The sequence below is a fragment of the Zootoca vivipara genome, chromosome 5 (assembly GCF_963506605.1).
Source record: "Zootoca vivipara chromosome 5, rZooViv1.1, whole genome shotgun sequence".
In the NCBI taxonomy this organism is placed as follows: Eukaryota; Metazoa; Chordata; class Lepidosauria; order Squamata; family Lacertidae; genus Zootoca; species Zootoca vivipara.
In genome coordinates, this window is record NC_083280.1 from 43,766,851 (window position 1) to 43,786,850 (window position 20,000).

Sequence of the window (20,000 nt, forward strand, 5' to 3'; positions counted from 1 at the left end):
GGCTTTTGCAATTGCATGGTCTAAATAAAAAGTTATTTCACAATTCATCCAAAAGATCCCATCTTTCAGCACACCAGCAGTTTAATAGGATAATCTAAATGTTCAATAAGATTTCTTTCCCACCCCTGTAGTCAATAATTACATGATTTATCAGAGAAAGAGAATATTGTAGTAAAAACACAACAACGAAATCCAAGAGCACAATCATCTTCCCCCAAGTCATTTCCAGAGACAAGATTATTAAACTCTTTTTTTCATTGTTCAAACAAGGGCTTTTGCAGCAAAGCGCCAATTGCCAAATGGTAAGAAAATAGTTATTAGACTCTGAAGAATTCAGTGGAAGTGGGAAGTTATACGAACAAATCACTCTTGCAGATTCAGAAAGATCGCTTTCATCTCACTTACAGGGCCTTATGAGACCTCCATTAATTACCCTTAAGGTCTTTCATACAGAGTATTTTTTTTTAAAAAAAGGCAATTTATTTATTTATTTCCAATGAGGTGCTTCTTCCAAAAGTATTAAATAATGCCTGCAAATTTAAAAGCGTTTTTATAAACAGGTAATTAAAAAAAGGAAGATGAGAATTAAGTCAAGCTGCAGAGCATTACCCAGATTATCGTTTCTATATTTAAAGTAAAATGTCTAGTCTCTGTTGCTCGGAATGCTTGTGGGAAGGGGAAAAGATCTCTGCAGGAAGTCAGCAAGAAAAAATATAGACTAGCCAAGCCAAAACCAAGAACATTTACAGAAACCAGAAACGTCCCCAAAGCTCAGTTTGTCATATTGCAATTACACCTTGCCTACTGTGGAGCCAGAGTCCCTAATTTTGCCACTAGAGGGAAGAATTGTCTCAACACATGGTGACGGTAAATGGGGGAATGGGTTTTCCTGAGCAATTTCCATAACAATGCTCCCTTGGCTGTATGTACCTTCTAATTACTCAGTACAATTAAAATAACTAACCTAAAAACAAATGGGGGGGAAGGAAATGCTCAGCTCGTTTCCAACATTTGTGTCCTCTTTTATCAATCAAAACAAGGAAAAGGACAATGCTACTTTGTGTCCCATTCCCGAGCCACTGAAACTTATTCAGTAAAACAATATTGACAAAAGCAAGGAGTACTGAATTGCTTGTAAAACAAAAACTGAAACAGGAAAAAAAAATCCAAACAAAAGAGAAATGTCATGGTATTTAGCCATCTGGTAGCAGCTTGAAAACAAATTGTCCTCCAAAGAGCAGAAATACAGTATGCTTTCTCTCAGTTCACTGGCTTATGAATATAGCTCCCCCTCCTGCCTTCTCCCCTAAAGTAGATAAGCTAATGCTGGATGTGAGGGGCTTCCGCAAACTTTTTACACTTATACCTCATTATTCAAAGGTCGCCCTAGCCAACTGGGCTAACTGCATCTTTCCCCCCCAAATGGCTACTGCATATGCAGCACCTCCTTAAAATGCTCTAGATTTTCTGCCTGCCAATGAAAAGCTTGCCCTGAGGTTGCTGATCTTCCGAGGCTTAAATCCTTCATTTTATAAGGCTAGTCATTAAAAGGGAAGATGGCAGGCTAGTCAGTCATTTTTCTTCCCCATTGACAATTGGTGACATTTCTCCAGCAGCGCACAAGGTGTTGAAAACCTGGCAGCTGTTACCTCCTGGGAAGGAGCTCCTTTTTTATCCTCCTCTTGACAGCTTAACTCAATGGGTCAGCACCTTTAAAGACTGCAAAGTATCAGTGAAGTAGATGGCCAGAGTTGAATTACTGCACCCTTCCTAATCAATGTAAACCCTCACTGCAGGTGAAACTCTTCATCTATAGAGGTGCATGGGGGAGGAAAATGTAATGCCCTGAGCCAGATGGGTTTCATCTTGTGGTTTTTTTGTGGTGGTTTTTTTTAAAAGAAAGGAACAAGCTAACAAGGGGACAGCTACTTTGTTAGCTTCTTGGCCTCTCTCATGGCTCCGAGGCCCCAGGGTTCCAGCCACACAAGAGAAAAGAATTCAGCATACACGTAAACACTTAAAGAAATATAACTAGGGAGATGGCAACATGCTGTTTTCAAAGACTTGAGAGTCCTGCTCAGAGCTTTATTTATCACTACCCACGTTCATTGGCCTGTAAGTGGACACGGAAACAAAAGGTCAGGACAATAGACAACGCAAGCAATTTACTCCATTACGGGGAATGCAGAAATGCCACACATCTGACAGACCCGATTAGCATTGAAGCAGGGAGAGGGGGCACTGAGTTTTTAGGCTGCAAGACAACGTTTCTGCTGAACAGTCAAGGATTTTAGCACAAGTGATATTTGGGATAATAACTGGCCTCAAGTACAAATGAAATAAAACTCTGGAGGATTTTAATAGTGGATAGGAAAACACAAAAGCAAATTACAAGCACATTTGAAGTAACTATTTCCCCTTCATACTGGGTCAGTTTTTCCTAACAAGCGTTCAAGATTGATACAAATTACATATTAGACACCAACTCTTTTCCTCACACAAACATCTACAGCCTACTCTACAGTAACTAGGAAGCAATGTTGCCTCTCTTTTGCTCTGGCTTTCCCATACTTTTAAGCATCCTGCAGCACAAAATGTCAGAGGCTTTGTATGTCCTCCACAACCTCTAAATGTTGCAGCTCTGTGTCAAATTGCTGAAGGAAGAGTTCGTGAAAGTGCTGGGTGGCTGGGACAGGGTGGGGTGGGGTGTTGTGGAGAAGGGTCTTGGGTGCCTCACTTTCCTTCCATCGGGAAGCTCTTAGGAGAGATGATCCCGATGAAAAGTGCAGTGCACATCATTGCAATCCCGCTGCCGTCAGCACATCCCCTTTTGACACGATTTCCTCTCCACAGAGATCCACCCCCAACTCACCCCATAGAGCAAGTCTTGACAGCAAAAAGGCACTTCATTATTACCCCATTTGAGCACAGGAGAGAGAAGCGTTCTTTAAACAACCTGCATTGTGCCAATATTTTTTAAGACAGTAGGGTAATCAAGTTCAGGGCAGCCCTGGACAGCTGCCCTGTGACCTATGCCTGCTGACCCTTGCTATTCATCACTTTCCTTTGGAGGATGAGGGCAAGCTCCTGGGGAGTGACCACTACAATAGACAGATACAAGCCAACAATAATATGGTTCCTACAAAAAAGAACGGGGAAAACCCAGATGGCACTGCAATAAATTTACAGATCTTCATTCATGGCTCTGTTTAACACAACCAAAAGCCAAAAGGCTCAAAGGTCCCTGGGGAGCTTCCCCCTCATTGGTTTCTAAAAGCGATCTCTCTCTCTCTCTCAGCTACTAAGCCCCAACTCTTCAGAAATGGAGACGAAGCACTTAAAATAACAAATGCCCGACCTAATCAATCTACCATTCGAATCCAACACTAAATGATGGCTACTGAAAACTAATTACAGTTTTTGGCAAGAATGTTGAATTTAAAATGGAAACATACAGGTTAAAAAGGCACTGAAGCATTTGAGGGTCTGTTTTAAAAAAAATGCACACATGCACAAAACAGGACTCAAACCAGGAGACTGATTCAATAATTCACACATTTATTTTTAAAATGAATCAGATTAGTCCCATGTGTGACCTGCCGGTCCATCTGTATTCACTGGACTTAATGGGCACTCTTTTCACACTAGCTTCAGTTTGAAGTATGAGAGAGATAAATTTAGTTTAATTTTCAACAGATCAAGCTATCCATTTTCCAAATGGACCATCTGGATCAGCCTATTAAAATTAATTTATAACTTAGCAGTGAGAAAATTCGTTTGTTAGCTTAAACATAGTTGCCAAAAACTTTGTCCCCTTGTCGTGGTTTTCCAAGGCTGCAAACACACATCCACCCAACTTCCCCCACCCACTGCCCCCAGCATTCAATTTCCCCCCAAGTCTTTATTCACAAAAAACTGTACATGCTAATAAGACCTAATTATATTTACTTCTCTAAATGGTACATGGCTTTAAATTAGGTTATGTTAGGTTATATTAGGAAGAGGAGTGTGGGAGGAGAGCACCGCCCCCGGCAGCGCAATCCCAGTGGGGTGCCATCGTGGCTGCCCCCCTGCCCATGCTGGGCCCCTGCCCCCGCAGGCGGCACACCACGCCCCCAGGATGCACACCACGCCCCTGTGGGCGGTGCACTACGCCCCCAGGCTGTGTGGCAGCCCTGCCCTTGCCTGCTCCCCCCCCCCCCAGTGCCAGAGCATGAAGCTCCACCACTGCTTCTATGCAAGAGTAATGGGAAGTGGTCAAAGGTACACACTAAACCTTTGAAGTACATGACTTCCCCTAAAGATTCCTGGAAACTTTAGCTGTAGCTCTGTAGGAGGTCAGCAACACTTCCCAAGATTATCTGAGAGAAGTCTTACACTTTAAATGCACGGAGCCAAAATAAAGGCCACCATAGGTTACATCTCCATGTGGAAATGTGTTTTTATTCTGCAATGCATAATAAGCAGTGCTGTATACCTGCCATGTGTACACAGATCAAGCAGATGACGCTTCCAAAAGTTCTCTGCCCCATGTGTCCTTTCATGAGTGAGAATGATTGTTGTCAATTTTAGGGTCTGTTTACTAAATAAAAGGACAACACGGAGTTTAAGGAGTGGCTGGATGGCCATCTGTTTAGTTGAGATTCCAGCACTGCGGGGGTTGGACTAGATGGCCCTTAGGGTCCCTTCCAACTCTACAATTCTATGATAACAGCCTCAAAAGTAGGCTTTAAAATGTTGCTTTTTAAAAAATCAGAAATTAAAAACCACCATCATTCTTTCTTCTAGCTTGATTCCCCCCCCCAACAAATGTGCCCTCTCCTGAGCAAAGGAGAACATAATATACATTTGTTTGCATTCAAAGAAGAAAATAGAAGTGTTTCTCAGAAAAGAAACACATTGCTTTCTCAATTCCTTCTAGGTCCCTATGGGACCATCCAGACAGGGGATCAATTTACCAACGGGATATTGAGATATCACAAATGGATCAATGGCAACAGCTTTATCCTTTATGCAATATTACATACACAAAAACCCCTAACATTGGATCTTTTCCAGAAACGGAAAATCTAGATTAAAGGGAGGGTGGGATAATAATATTGGTTGAAATGTTGGTGCCAGCAGTGTTGTGTGGATCCTGCAAAAAAAGAAGAAATAAGAAAATGCATATCTGAGGAGCATTGATTTCACAAATACATGGCTGGAAGCATAACTGATCTTAACTGATCTCAAAGATATATATAGCATGCAGGCCAATTTGGACCAACTTTGCTTTTCCAATGAGTTCAGCCAAGTCATACCTCTTCTTTATTTATTGTCCAAGAAAATCTCAGCTGCACCCTGTTGGTGCCAGCTACCAGGCCTCACTAACCAGAATGCTACTGTCTGCAAACTGGTAACAGCAGCTGAAGGTTAAGACTATGGCATAAACCATCAATAACCCTTGTATGTAAGGGAGTAAGCATCTAAATTCCAAGAATCGCTTTTTAAATTAGCAGCCAATTCTGTATTAACTGAAAAGCCTATTAGCTCACCATTCTTCTGTTCTGGTTCAAGTTTAGATTAGGCATGTAACTGAATATTTGTTCCTTTAGTTATGGCCACACACATAAGAATCAAGGCCTATTGGTCTGAAAGCTTGCCTGATAGCAATACAATCTTGCTATTCCCCAAGAGGTCAAGGGTGGTTGCAGAATACATGGATCTCTTGTACAGCGCATAACAAGGAATTCAGTATCCATGCATTACTAGCACAGCAAAGAATCACACCACCTGCTTGACCCACAAGATTGGACTCTAAGGCACATTACTGGAGCAATGTACGATACATAAGAAAGTAAGCTTGCATACTGCTCTAGAACGATGTAAATTAGCTCCAAGGTGCCTTCCAAAGAATGCCTGTTGTAACTTGAAAGCTTATATACTCTTTCAGGAAAGAGGGAGGGAGGGGGAGAGAGAAAATATTCCTTTATGTGTTTTGCATCTTTCCAAGTTGCAAGGGATGTCAAAGGACTCTAGGTCATTCAAGTCAAGGGGCTGGGTGGGTTTTGCACGCCTAAATTCAGTGCATACCTGCCTGAGTGCATTCTTCTCGGGAATGATCTTCCTGGGGGGCTCATCATTGTTACAGTCTTCTCTTTCAGATGAATTCTATGCAGATGAGAGGGGAAAAGGTGGAAATCATTAATTCAGATATTTTCCTTTCAACACTGATCTAAGAAAGCAAAAAATCTGATGTTTTCAGCAACATTACCTATGAGATTTCACTTCCTTAGAATTCTTTTTGTTAAGAGGGGTTAATATTTTTTATTTTGTTTGGCACACAATTGTATAAATTAGAATGAGTGTCCGCCATAGGCATAGCCTGTGACATATCCAGTATCATGGAAAACAGCAAGCCACTATAAACAGACCCTAGACATAATCCTTCATGACACATATCCGTATAATTAAACAAGACTTTCAAAATATTACAAATTCAGATTTTTTGGTATTCCTAGCATGTGTCCAAGCACTTGCATAATGCTGGATCTGAACTCTTCTACATAACTAAAGTGGGATGCCCTGGCTCACAACAATACTAGGGTTTAATACAGGCATTCCTAAACTGCGGCCCTCCAGATGTTTTGGCCTACAACTCCCATGATCCCTAGCTAATAGGGCCAGTGGTTGGGGAAGATGGAATTGTAGTCCAAAACATCTGGAGGGCCAAAGTTTGGGGATGCCTGGTTTAATACAATGGAATTACTTCCACCTCAATGACTTTGATAAAGAACATTAAGAACCTAAGAAGAGCCTGCTGAGCATTCAGCTTTGTTATGTATGAGGGAGGGAGAACAACTTTTCTCTATCTATTTATAAGCTTCATGTCACCTCTTATTTGCCTTCTCTCTAAACTAAGGTAAAGGGGCCCCTGACCATTAGCTCCAGTCGCGGACGACTCTGGGGTTGTGGTGCTCATCTCGCTTTACTGGCCAAGGGAGCTGGCGTACAGCTTCTGGGTCATTTGGCCAGCATGACTAAGCTGCTTCTGGCGAACCAGAGCAGCGCATGGAAACACCGTTTATCTTCCCGCTGGAAGGTACTTGCACTTTGATGTGCTTTCGAACTGCTAGGTTGGTGTGATTCACCCCGAGTTCACCCCATTGCGGGGATTTGAACCACCGACCTTCTGATCGGCAAGCCCTAGGCTCAGTGGTTTAGATCACAGCGCCAACTAGAAAGTCCCAAATACCACAGTCATTTGGTTGCCTTTTTTCTGAAACTTTTCCAACTCTACAAGGTCTTATTTCGTGTGAGGAAACTAGCACTGCACACAGTATTCCAAATGTGGCTGCACCATAGATTTGTATAACCACCTTATTTGTTTTCGATTCCCTTCCTAAATATCCTTAGCATGGAATTTGCCTTTTTCACAGCTGCTGCACACTGAGGACAACATCTTCATTGAGATATCCACTAGGACCCCTCATTCCTGGTCAGCCACAGACAGATCCCATGAGCATATATGTGAAATTATGATACCCCCCCCCCCCGACTTTACACTTTGCATTGAACTGTGTTTTCCATTTCACTGACCATTCACTCAGTTTGGAGATGTCCTTTTGGAGCTCTTCACGTTTTCTTTTTGTTTTAACAACCACGAGCAATTTAGTATCATCAGCAAATTTGACCACCTCTCTGCTCACTCTAGATAATTTATGATCAAGTTATAAACAGGTCCTAATACTGATCCTTAATGTTTCCATTAAGACCAAAAAGCTTGGACAAATAAAAAATGTCCTGAAACTGTTCTTAACCTGAAGCACCTCTTTAGCTAATGGGGCTTCGTGCTGCTGCCGCACCGCCGGAACAAGATTTCTGTTCTCATCCTGAAGCAAAGTTCTTAACCTGAGGTACTATTTCTGGGTTAGCGGAGTTTGTAACCTGAAGCGTTTGTAACCCGAGGTATGGTACCAAAGTATTTTTATGGGATTTAGAAATGTACTATGCAAACAGCTCCTGAAAGCAGTGACTTTGTGGAAAGACCCAAATTAGTCCTGTGTGTTGCAACCTCAATACTAAGAGGAACACAGAGGAACTCCAAAATACCTGCCACTGTTACAATAGAGTTTAGTAAGCTGATATATTTGTTATGTACTGATGCTGTTCAAGAAGCTCTTTTACAGTTGAAGACTTTGGTATAAATAAAGAACATTATAGAGGATATAAAAACAGACAGGATTTCTACCAAACAGGTATTTTGGCTAATCCAAATGGTAAAGACTGAGTTTCCATGAATGGAGTCTGGATAGGAAAGGGTAGACAAAGCACCATCCACTGTCTTGGTCAATCTACTTATAGAGTACGGTATGTTTCAAGGAAGGATCTGAAACTGGAAATAGATTGACTAATAATGAACGACGTAGTCCATGAAAAGGTTAAAATATGGGTGGGAAATATGGAATTAATAACACTAGAGAAGAAGAAAAAGTAAAACTAGGACATACATTATACCGTACTTTTAGGGTGAATATTAACAAGTGGCAGCACCGAGTATAATAACATATATTTGAAGCGCATGCTCCCTTTTTTCTCTCTCACTCGCCTTCCTTCTAAGATAAACGCATTACCAAATGCCATGGAATTCAACAGCCTTTATGTTGCCTGTCCCAACATGCTTCAAGTTTACCAATTTCTTCCTTGAAACTAAAAAGCTAATTTGAAACCTTTGTTTTATTCATTATCTTTATAGGTGGCAAGACTAAGAGGTTGGCTGAACAAAGACCAGACAATGACTGCCAAGTGCATATGGTGGCTCACAGCTTGCCGTCGCCCCATTCTACTGCACCAACACAGCAGACTATTAAAGAGGAGCGCTGCTCATGCACTTTTGTCAGCAAGTTAAGTTACGCTTGGCAAAGGATGAAAACTGGAAAAGATCATGCTCCTTAAGAAGCAGCAAAGATGGAACCGATTGCTTGGAAACTGGAAATCTTGTTTCCATGTGGACAACAAGCTTTAGGACACAAAAATTCCTTGCAATCTTTAGATTCCGCTATGCATTTTAAAAGTGAAATAAATAAGTACATCTGCAGGCATCACTCCTCACTGAACTGCTCATCAGGTTTTCATAGCACTTTTTGGGGCCCAGGGTCTGGGCCCTTGGGAGCAAAAATTAGGAATTACTGGTGCCCTCTATTGACCAATAAAGGAATGTTTTGAGTAAAATTCTAAAGCAGTGAATACAGAATACATCAAGGAAATCAAAACTGCAGTAAAATCACATGGGAGGGAGAAAGCAGAAGCCTCTCCACAGCCTACCCCAAAAGATGTGGATGAAAACCCTGACAGTTCTTGATCGTACTAAATTGAATGCTTTCTTTTCACCAGGCCGCTCTCATTTGACAAATATTTTTACAAAAGCAAGATGTGTGGAATCTCTCTCACAAGCAGGCACGAAGCACAAGGCACAATTAATCAGGTCTTTTTTGAGACCAGTTTACCTCATAGTATGTGCTCTGGTAATCTTCCCCCACATCTAGCACTCAGCAAGCCAACATTTCCAGAATGACAGCTCAACCCACATGGTGTTAGTAGAAGGTAATGTTTGTAATTATCCCATGATCACCAAATGCTTATCAGAAAGACAATGGGATTATGTGGGGCAGTGAAGTATGGAGGGGACACACACACACAATCCCACAATAAAAATGCCTCCTATAAGCAAGCATTGGATATGTAACATAACTGTAAGGAAAGTCTGAAAGGAAGTATGAACTTCTCTGGCCTCTCTCGTGAAACAACATTTCCATGGAACTTAATCATGATTCTACATGATTCTACAGAATATAGGACTAAAGACAATAAACCACCAGAAAATTCTGGGAAAGCTGAACATGTGAATGGGGTTTGAAATGCTCATTCTTATCTTAACAGTTAGGCACACTTGAACTATCAGCAGCGAGGTAAAGATCACTTCTCTTTTACAAAGCTAACAGGAGCATGTTTTTGAGACAATCCTATGTTCTAATCTTAGACAGTCAAGAGACCCTTGACAAATCCCGTTTGTGTGAGAAGACTTGTAATTAACAGAATTCACTTGCATGGCAACATAGCTACCCCAACGCCCGGTACTACCCCTAAACCCAATACACAATTTATTAATATCAACGACATAGGAAACTCAGCCACCACCCCTACCTAAAATGTCCTCATAGCTGCACTGAAGCAACTTAACTGTGATATTGCAACTTTCATGCATATAAACCATCCAAACAAATGCTGGAATCAGATGTAATGGATGGATGAAAGCATTCCAAAGGACTATCAGCTGAACAGAACCACCTTTTAAGACAGCCCCTCATCTCACAACAGATATCACAATAACCATGCCAACTTCTTCTTCTTATGAGGGTGAGAGGAGGAAAAGACTGTACTTGCCAGCACTAATTATAAAGCCATACAGATGCAGCACTTTTTCAAATGTCTATCTGTGTGTGAGAGAGGAACCACGTCTATGCAGAGAGCACTTTTTATGCTTTCAAATCCTTAATCCTGTTTGGAGCTGTCAGTGGGGGTTAATGGAAGCTTTGGATAGGAGAATTCCAATCTGGTTGGCAGATGGATAGGTTGGTTATAGCTGCATAACTATGTCTTGCCTGCAGGCACAATTCAGAACACTGTTAAAGCAATATAAAGTCGCTGTCAAGCTGAACCATTTGGATCAGTAGCAAGGAGAAATAATAATAAAAGGAGTTCATTTCTGGGCCTTGTGCGTTCATGCTAGTATGCAGAAACTGATTAATTGTCGTCGTGTGCTGGTCGGCTGTACCTCCGATTCCTACTTCTGGAGTAGATTTTGCATGCTAATATAATCATTCTCCCTCTTGAGACATTAGCAAATAATCAAATGAAAAACAGGATCATAATTTACTGAGATTCGGGCAATTCTCTATGCAAATTTGACTTGTTATTGCTGCTGCCTCGTTAATCTGAATGCCTTTGACAAACTCCTTTGATTTATGAACTCATGACAACTCCAATGTGTATATATTTTGCTAGATTGACATTATCATTAAGAGTGGGTGGACTGAGCTCACATGAATGGCTGATTTTATTCGCTGGTGTCGGCTGCTCAACAGCTGAGCATCTCCTTTGCACAAAGCCCCCAAGCGCAAGGCTCTTTCCATCTACCCATCCATTCATCATCTCGATGTTAATTGGCCCAGGCTTTAAGCAAATTTTCAACACGATTTAAAGGCATGATGACACTGATTACTGACCCTCTGCCATACGGTGCCTATTGATTAACCTGACAGAGATGATGAGCTTGAGGGAAACTAGGTGTGTGGAGACCTCAAAGGAAAAATATATATTGTTTATGCAGGCAAAACACTTGTCATTATCCCAGAGGCCAGAATTGGTCTTTTAAACATCCTATTGCCTTTAAAACCTGCAACCAATAAGGAAAATTGCATGCTTGCTTTTGGGGGGGAAAGCAGTTACAAATGTCTTGTCATGTGCATTCCCTATTTTAGCAGAGCTCCTGGTGACAAACAAATCTCTTCCAAACAAGTAGGACTTATGCAAGCCAACGTATATGAATAGGCATTAGTTCAAAGACAAGGATATCTGGAACAGGGGTGGAGGGAGAAGAGAAGAGAAATGAAATGAGATGGTAGGGATTAAACATGTATAGCCTGACATGAGCGTTTCTGGTCTATAAAACTGAGACACAGCAGCAGCGGAGTCAGTTTGCAACTAATTTCGTAAGTACCTCAAGGACAATCTATAAGGTCAAACACAACATTCCAGGCACTTTGGCAGGCTCATGTTAGGTTTCCTGGTAGTCCAGGAGAGAGGTTTTTGTGCCCAAATTGGATTTCATGATCTTGTGGGACACTGCAGGGGGTAAGCAAGTAAGGGCTGAAAAATTCATTTGAATTACTTTTGTGACACTGCCACAGTATGAATTAAAGAGAAGGAGGGAAATAAATGCCAATCTAATGGTTGCAGGAGAGTAAAATTCCTATAGTCCCTTTCCAATAACCTTTGTAAGTGATAGATGAGTCCAAGAGCCTTGCTACTGTAAAGGGACCGTCAGCATCCCGATTTCATAAATGCAGTTTGGCAGATTATAAATCTCAGCTCCTTCAAAAAGCACTGGTATGAAAACTGACACAGCTCGTGCAAAAGAAATGTAAACTTCTTCACAAAACTATGGGCTCAACATCCAATTAAATCATTTAACAGACTCCATTCTCTCATCTCAAGAAAAATAACACACCTTTGGCCAAAACACAACTTTTGCAATGTTAAGGTTTTGAAGATAAGAATCAGGAAGCAATGCCAAACAGAAACAAACCTCAGACTAGTTCACCAAACTATAGAAAATGGCTTGACCCCAACAAGAGAAGTGTGTCAACGATCTGCTCTCTGAACATTCAAACACACTGCAACAAACCAGCAATGCAAGCTGCATTTTCCTAGCTTTCAAGAAGTTGCATGTTACTAAATATTTTATTTGTAAGAGGCTTATGTTTACACAAATATGGCACTAATTTGCATTATCTTCAAGCTATAAGCTAAGTATAAGCAATGGTTTTCCCAGTAGTGATGTATGGAAGTGAGAGCTGGACCATAAAGAAGGCTGATCGCCAAAGAATTGATGCTTTTGAATTATGGTGCTGGAGGAGACTTTTGAGAGTCCCATGGACTGCAAGAAGATCAAAGCCATCCATTCTTAAGGAAATCAGCCCTGAGTGCTCACTGCAATGGGAATGTAAAAATCTTTACAGGTAGTCATCTGATCCAGTGCTATAGGAAATGAGTTTGTTTCCTACAAATGAAAAATACAGGCACTCATTAGCTTTTAAGGCAAGTTTTAAAGAAAAAAATAAGCAATTCCTATAGGGGTGGTGGAAGGGGACAATAAGAAACTGTAATTTTCTTACCATACTGAATCATAGTATTGACTTCATAATATAACCTATCTATTTATTATTTTTAGCCATATCTAAAAATGCGACAACAGCATGTGTCACTGCAGAGATGACGATCAAAACTTCACCAAAACACAGAGCAAAGTCAATGCCCACTTCTTTTTCTTAATTTCTTATTATTCGTTTATTGAAAAGATTACAGTAAAAATACCGTACTGTACTTCAGTTTCATACAACGGCATGTATAAAAGCCCATGTGCGTGAAAATGATAAAAGATTTTCAAAATCATCTAAGATTAATATAGCCAGATTCTTTTAGAATAAAAAGAAGTAGCCTAGATTATTTTGAGAAGCAGTAAATTTTATCTATTAAACATACAGTAGTCTATTAAAGAAGGAAGTCCTCCTGACTCATATTTATTTCCTAGGAATTTAAAAGGAATCAAAAGTGGTACATTTTAAAATATTCAGTTTCGTACCTTGAAAGCTAGTTAACTAGTTCACTTCAGTAGCATCTTATTTATACAAGTATATATCCAGAGAGCCTCTGAATATAATTTCCCACATATTAAGTGAAGAACATTTGCTTCTGCTAATCAGGGCATCTGGTTATTTCTTTAACTCAGACATCTAAATTAAGCGGAGCTGTTTCTTAATTTTCCTAACAAGAAGTTAAGATTAGAACTACTGAAATGTTAAGGAATTGTTTGTGGGTTTCTTTTTAAATATGTACTTTTGTTACCTTTTTTGACTGTACAATTTTACGGCTAAAAGACACTAAACCATATTTACCAACACATTTTTAGAATAATATAACAATAGATAAACTACAATACCAACCAAGAAATGTTTTGTCAGGTGACTAAAAATAAATTATTATATATCAAAACCTCTATTTCTATTCTCTACATTACTCATATGTTCTCCCTATTGTGTTGTCCCTTTCCCCCAAAGTCACTCTTTAAAGTTTTATGTAAATACAGCTTTGGCTTTCTATAATTGCAAAATGTTAGAACGTACAATTTGTGGGCTCCACTTTAACTTGCAACAATACTACATCAAAGAGGGAAACCAGGTCACATGCAACTGGAATGAATCTTTTGCTTCTTTGGTCCACTTTCATTTCTTTGTTTAAAACACACAATACTTTTAAAATGCTGGATTCCAGCCTAGAAGAAGCATCAAATCCAATAATTGGTCACTTTCATTCTTCCCTCTACAATGTAATTTAAAACTTTCATGAGAAAAACAAGTTGTCTAAGAACATTTTCCGAGTAGAGAAAGAACAGCACAAAAACAGACTTTGAAGCAATAGTGATATGTCACAGGGGTATCAAAAACATATTTCTATCACTAACAAGAGCCAGCAGGAGCCAAAAGGTCTGGGGAGGTATTCTTTTTTAAACACTTTATTTATTAAAATTCTCTAGACACAGATTCTTCTCAATATTATGGCTTAATTTGCATGGGAGCTGTAGGCACTTGAAAAATGCATTATGAGGTAGGCTAGCTTCACTGTACATTCTGTATCAATCTTTCCAGATATAGCTTTCTAACTTCTACTCCAATATTTGCATCTGCTATACAAAGGCAGATCCAATGTCTCTTAAAAGTAGCTGAACCCAGAACTCTTTTACCAACCCTACCCCCGTAAAACATATCCAGCATTCCTTTTGACAACTCCGTAAATCTTATACTATCTTTACTTCCCCGTGATCTTGCTATGCCAGGCATCCCCAAACTTTGGCCCTCCAGATGTTTTGGACTACAATTCCCATCATCCCTGACCACTGGTCCTCTTAGCTAGGGATCATGGGAGTTGTAGGCCTAAACATCTGGAGGGCCGCAGTTTGGGGATGCCTGTGCTATGCAAACCCACTTCCCTGCTTGATGACCTAATGTCAATATCACCTTCAGATCCATGGGCATTAACGGGCCTGACCCAAGGCGACCCTTTGAAAACAGCAACCAGTAGGGAGAAAAGTGAGAGTGAGTATTCAAACTTAGATCTTGGTAAAACTAAGTGATGGAAATGCATTAACTGTATGATTCAAGAACATATGGCATCCTTTTGAAGCCTATTACTTGTTTAACCTCTTTCATTGCCTAGGTCTTTGTAAGTCACACCTAAGGACTTGCGGCATAGTCATCTGAAGAGCTGAAGTAGCCAAGAGAAATATTTTTTACAGAGCTGATCGACAATGTCTTGTGGCTCCTTGCTGGAAATAAGCACAGGGATAAGTTCCTCTTGAGGAGTTCCTGGTACAGAAGCTTAAACAATTCCATTTTTGTGAATTCCAATATGACCCGCTCTGATCTGCACTTCCTGGATTAATGTGTGGAATGGAACAGGATTATGTTTCATATTTTGCATGTCTGTGAATTTTGTAATGAAGTTCTCAATTCAAAAAAGTACCAAAATGCATCAAAAAGTATTTTAAAATAGCATACATTTAGAAATGTGCACACTATAATAAAAATGTATTTAAAAACTTATTTGTGATAAAATAAATATTTAAATTCAAATTTTAAAGCGTATTTAAAGAATTGCCCATGAATAGGGAATTGGGACAGATTTTTGAATCAACACCTGCAAAACTGATACGGACTTGAAAACAGACCATTCCTTCCATTCTAGCTTCTTGCTGACCCATAAGCTCCTTTCATTATTATCTGAACACTTGACCCACACCAGAAGCTACCCTCTATGCAAAAATATGAAGCACTCCATATCTTTCAGCTGTTGTTCCCAGTTTCTCAACTTGTGGTGGTCAAACAATGTGGGGTGGTCCAATTCCTCTCCTCCCACCCTTCTCATCCATCCCTCTTCCTAATGAAGCATACTACCTGCTTTCTGCACCAAAGTTACTGGCCATCACTTAAGTGTGTAATTATCACTCCTTCAAAGCTTGCAGTCTAGAAATCAGTCCTGCTCTTTGAAATAAGTACCGGTAGTCCATTCCCTACTGTATGCAACTCTATCCCATTCTGATGTGTGTGTGTGATGACCTAACACAGGAGAGCCACCTAAGAAGTTTTATAAGAGGGTGAAAGATCCCACAGTAATTTAAGATTAACCGAGAGACCTGCTATTAAGAATGGGGGACAGACTGAGGGGGAAGCTACTACATATCATTAGAGAACAGAACTACTGTTTCACCTTGCTCATTGCCCAGTGATTGAGAGAGGCTGCTTGCCCAGGTTAAGGGAGCAGCTGACCCCCACACCCAGCTACAAAGACAGCAGACTACTAATGCATTGTGCTAGGGGGATGTGGCAGATCACCACGGCAAAAGACACAGGTTTTTGCTTACAGGCACATATACAAAGCAACCACAGAAACTTTGCTTTGTTTCTTTGTTTTTTGTAGATTTGTTTGCTATGTCGAGTCTGGTTTGCATTTGCACAAAAACTCAGTAAAATAAATAATAATAAAAAAGAAACCACAAAACACATATGTTCCTGTTCTAACATACTGTACTCTGTTTTCAGGATACAGCACATGGATGATTCCAAAGCAAAAGTTGTGGGGGGAATCAAACATACTTCACCCAGCATGGAAAAAAATTCCATGTGAATCAAATCATGTTGCCAACTTATGATGCATCATTCCTCTATTGTGCTGTTTATCCATCACTATTTTACTATGGTGTACCCCTGCACATCAGTAAGATCAAATCCTTAAAAACAAGGGTTTCAATTAACAAAATCTAACTTTGGAAAGCAATCTATCTATCAAAAGAATGGTTTCCAAAGGAATAAACATTTCCTCAATGACTGAGACAGGGATGTTAGTTTCCCTTTGGTTCCATCAAACTAAAGCAACATGGAATATTTGCACGGAACAGCTCTTGCACCTAAAGGCCAGTCAGATTTTTGGTTTTTAAAGAAAACTGTACAGCTTTAAGCCAGGGTGTATTAAAAGCCACTATTCACACTCCCTTGCTTGGACATGAATGGCCTATTAAACCTACAACATATCTGTTTTAGTTAACTTCTGGGTGGGGAGGGGACCAGGAGAAACAAAATGTACTTAAATGCAGGGCTCCCCCCCCCTCCCTTGGGCTGAATGCCTTTCATCCAATAAGACATTCAAAGCAGTGACCCAGCAAATGGATTGAAAAAGCAATCTTCCGTCTGAGTGCCACATTATCCTTCCTATTCAGTATTCTCCAAGAGAGATCTCAATCAGCTGGGTGCGTGTGTAAGAGACAGCGCAGCCCATTGCTGGGTTAATTAAACATTTGACTTTAACACCCTCCCATCATTAAGCAAATAAAAACAGATAATTCAAACCACACTTCATACATAAGGTACACAACAGACGTCAAAAATTTAGAGAGGCCCAGGCCCCCAGGGGAGTTCCACTGGGGAGATAATCAGTTTAAATCTTAGCTGGTTTATCAATTATTCTATTGATTAAAGTGGAGTGATTATGCAAGACTCTGCTTTGCCACATGGGATAAACGTCAGAGCAAGACAAACTCGGAAGGCTCAAAACCGTTTTGGAAAGCCAAGAGACCAATATGAGTTCATTACAACTCACTTGAGGCACACAGAGGAGAAAACTGATTATGCTTTGTTTATTTTAGGGTGACAGAAGCATTTCTGATCAGAACACGTTCTGTGTGGTTATCTCAGCTGAAGCTTTACAAAAATGCATGTCATGGAATTTAGACATCTTTTCCTGCACATTCAAATAGAAAACTAATCCTGGAATACATTTAATAGATGCTGGTTCAATAATGAAAGATACAGAATTTCTTGTGCCCAAACAAGCACTTAAGTATCTTACAGCACTCATATGTACCTTATGGTCATTGGGATTCTGAATCAAAAATTCACATGCCTAATACTGCAATTTGGGAGCGGGGGAAACCTGAGCTTTAAAGTTGATCAGATTTTAGCAACAAAGTGACATCATAAAGTAGCTGGGGGCAAGAGCAAGGCAAAAATGAGAGCTATATAGTCACTGTACTGCAGTCCAGGAAAAAAGCAGGAAAAGAGGTTCTATTCACACCACCATTTTTCTGAAGGCCAAGGAGGGGTTGAGGGGGATTAAATTTAGAAAATCTGGAGAAAGCAAAAAATAAATAAACCAGAAACTGTGTGTCTTTCAATGTACAAATTCCAATCAGAGGAGAGATAATCTTCAAACACACACACACACACACACACACACACACACACACACACACACACAGGTTCAAGATGACTAGTTTTGTCTGCAATTAGTATGACCATTACTAAGTGATGGCACTTTTTGTTTAAAAACTTAGTGTGATTGCTATAGCAACATTGTACGACAAAATATTCATTTAATGTGGTATGTTAACTCCTTTTCAGAACTTCTCCATGGCCAGATGTTTCTTTCATTTGGGCAAGGCCATATTGAGGTCTTCAGTCTATTTCTACAAATAAACACATACTGTATAGACCTTCCTTTCTGTTTATAACAATATAGATGACTTTCACTTTCTATTTTATTTTCCATCTTATTTTCTAAATGGTTAGATAATGCACTTAGGTACCTGAGGAGTGCAGAATTCCTTCTCTAACACTAGGTATATTTGTAGTTATTGTTCGAGTTTCTTAAAAAGAAAAACCTTAAAGAATCAGTATAATTTAAAAGAAATGAAAGATATCATGTGCTACCTAAATTATGCATAACTCATTTCACGTTCTTATTTGCAACATACGTTATTACTGTGTTAGATATACAGTGGTACCTCGGTTTATGAACACAATTGGTTCCGGAAGTCTGTTCGTAAACCGAAGTGTTCATAAACCGAAGCAAACTTTCCCATTGAAAGTAATGGGAAGTGGATTAATCCGTTCCAGGCGATGAAAAACACCCCCTAAAGCAACACAAATTTTACTGTCTTTTACACTCCTGGCAGAGGGGAGGCACTCTGCAGGCGCTCAGGGCCCCTCACCGTCGCTTGGCGGAGGGCAGGGCTGGAGGAAGCGAGCGGCTGCCCAGCCTGCCTCAAGCCGCTTAACGAGCCGCCCCGCCGGCCACAGCGCGCCCGATCAGCCTGCATCCTGGCCGGGCTGCTGCTGCCACCGCCGAGCTGTGCGCCAGGATGCGGCTCCTGCCAGCCCCGATCCCCTTGCTCTTCGCCATGCTGCTGCTGGCGGGAGAGCCCTGGGCCCGCCAGGCGTCAAGCCGCGCCGCCACCTTAGCACAGCAGCAGCAGCCGCCCCAGCGGGTGAGAGCGGCGCGAGATCCTGGCCCTGCCCGGACATGACTTTCCCTGACTGGCAGCAGCCCGGCAGCAGGCGGCCTCTTGCCCCCAGCAGCAGCAGCAGCTGCCCAGCCCGCCTCAAGCTGCTTAAAGAGCCGCCCCGCCGGCCACGGCGCGCCCGATCAGCCTGAGTCCTGGCCGGGCTGCTGCTGCCACCGCCGAGCTGTGCGCCCGATCAGCCTGAGTCCTGGCCGGGCTGCTGCTGCCACCGCCGAGCTGTGCGCCAGGATGCGGCTCCTGCCAGCCCCGATCCCCTTGCTCTTCGCCATGCTGCTGCTGCCGGGAGAGCCCTGGGCCCGCCAGGCGTCAAGCCGCGCCGCCACCTCAGCACAGCAGCAGCAGCCGCCCCAGCGGGTGAGAGCGGCGCGAGATCCTGGCCTTGCCGGGAAGACCTCAGCCCCAGACATGACTTTCCCTGACCGGCAGCAGCCCGGCAGCAGGCTGCCTCTTGCCCACTGCAGCAGCTGCCCCAGCAGTTCGTTTAAACGTGCTCCCGGTAACTGCACCTCCGCGAGGGGATAAAGCACATGGAGGTTTCCCTGAGGGGATCCAATTGAGCCGGATTCCTACAGCCTCTGCCGTTTCGTTTCTCCCTCGAAAGAATCCCAGGCTCTGCGCTTTATCCCCTCGCGGAGGTGCAGTTCCCGGCAGCACTTTTAAACGAACCGCAGCGCCCTGAAGAAGAAAGTGCTTCCTTCGAAGGCCACAGCCTCTGCCGGCGGAAGCTGCTTCAGGCCAGGAGTTGGCAAAAGCTTCGTGTGCGCCGCTTTAAGCTTCTGCGGGGCCCGAGGTATGAACAACCCCCCCCAATAAATAAGCCCGGCAGTTA

The 20,000-nt window shown here is 41.6% G+C and overlaps 1 protein-coding gene across 15 annotated transcripts in view; it reads right to left on the reverse strand.

Annotated features, from left to right (window-relative positions):
* BTRC (beta-transducin repeat containing E3 ubiquitin protein ligase) overlaps positions 1-20,000 on the reverse strand; it is a 130,366-nt gene that overhangs the window by 63,323 nt on the left and 47,043 nt on the right. For 11 of the 15 annotated variants that reach the window (XM_035133684.2, XM_035133690.2, XM_035133686.2 and 8 more), the window contains one exon: positions 6,073-6,150. The exons of 3 other annotated variants lie outside the window; for them this stretch is intronic. In XM_035133684.2, the coding sequence (XP_034989575.1) occupies positions 6,073-6,150 (78 nt within the window). Of the gene's footprint in view, positions 1-6,072; positions 6,151-20,000 lie in introns of those variants that run through there. One more of the 15 variants, XM_035133699.2, reaches the window with a different exon arrangement.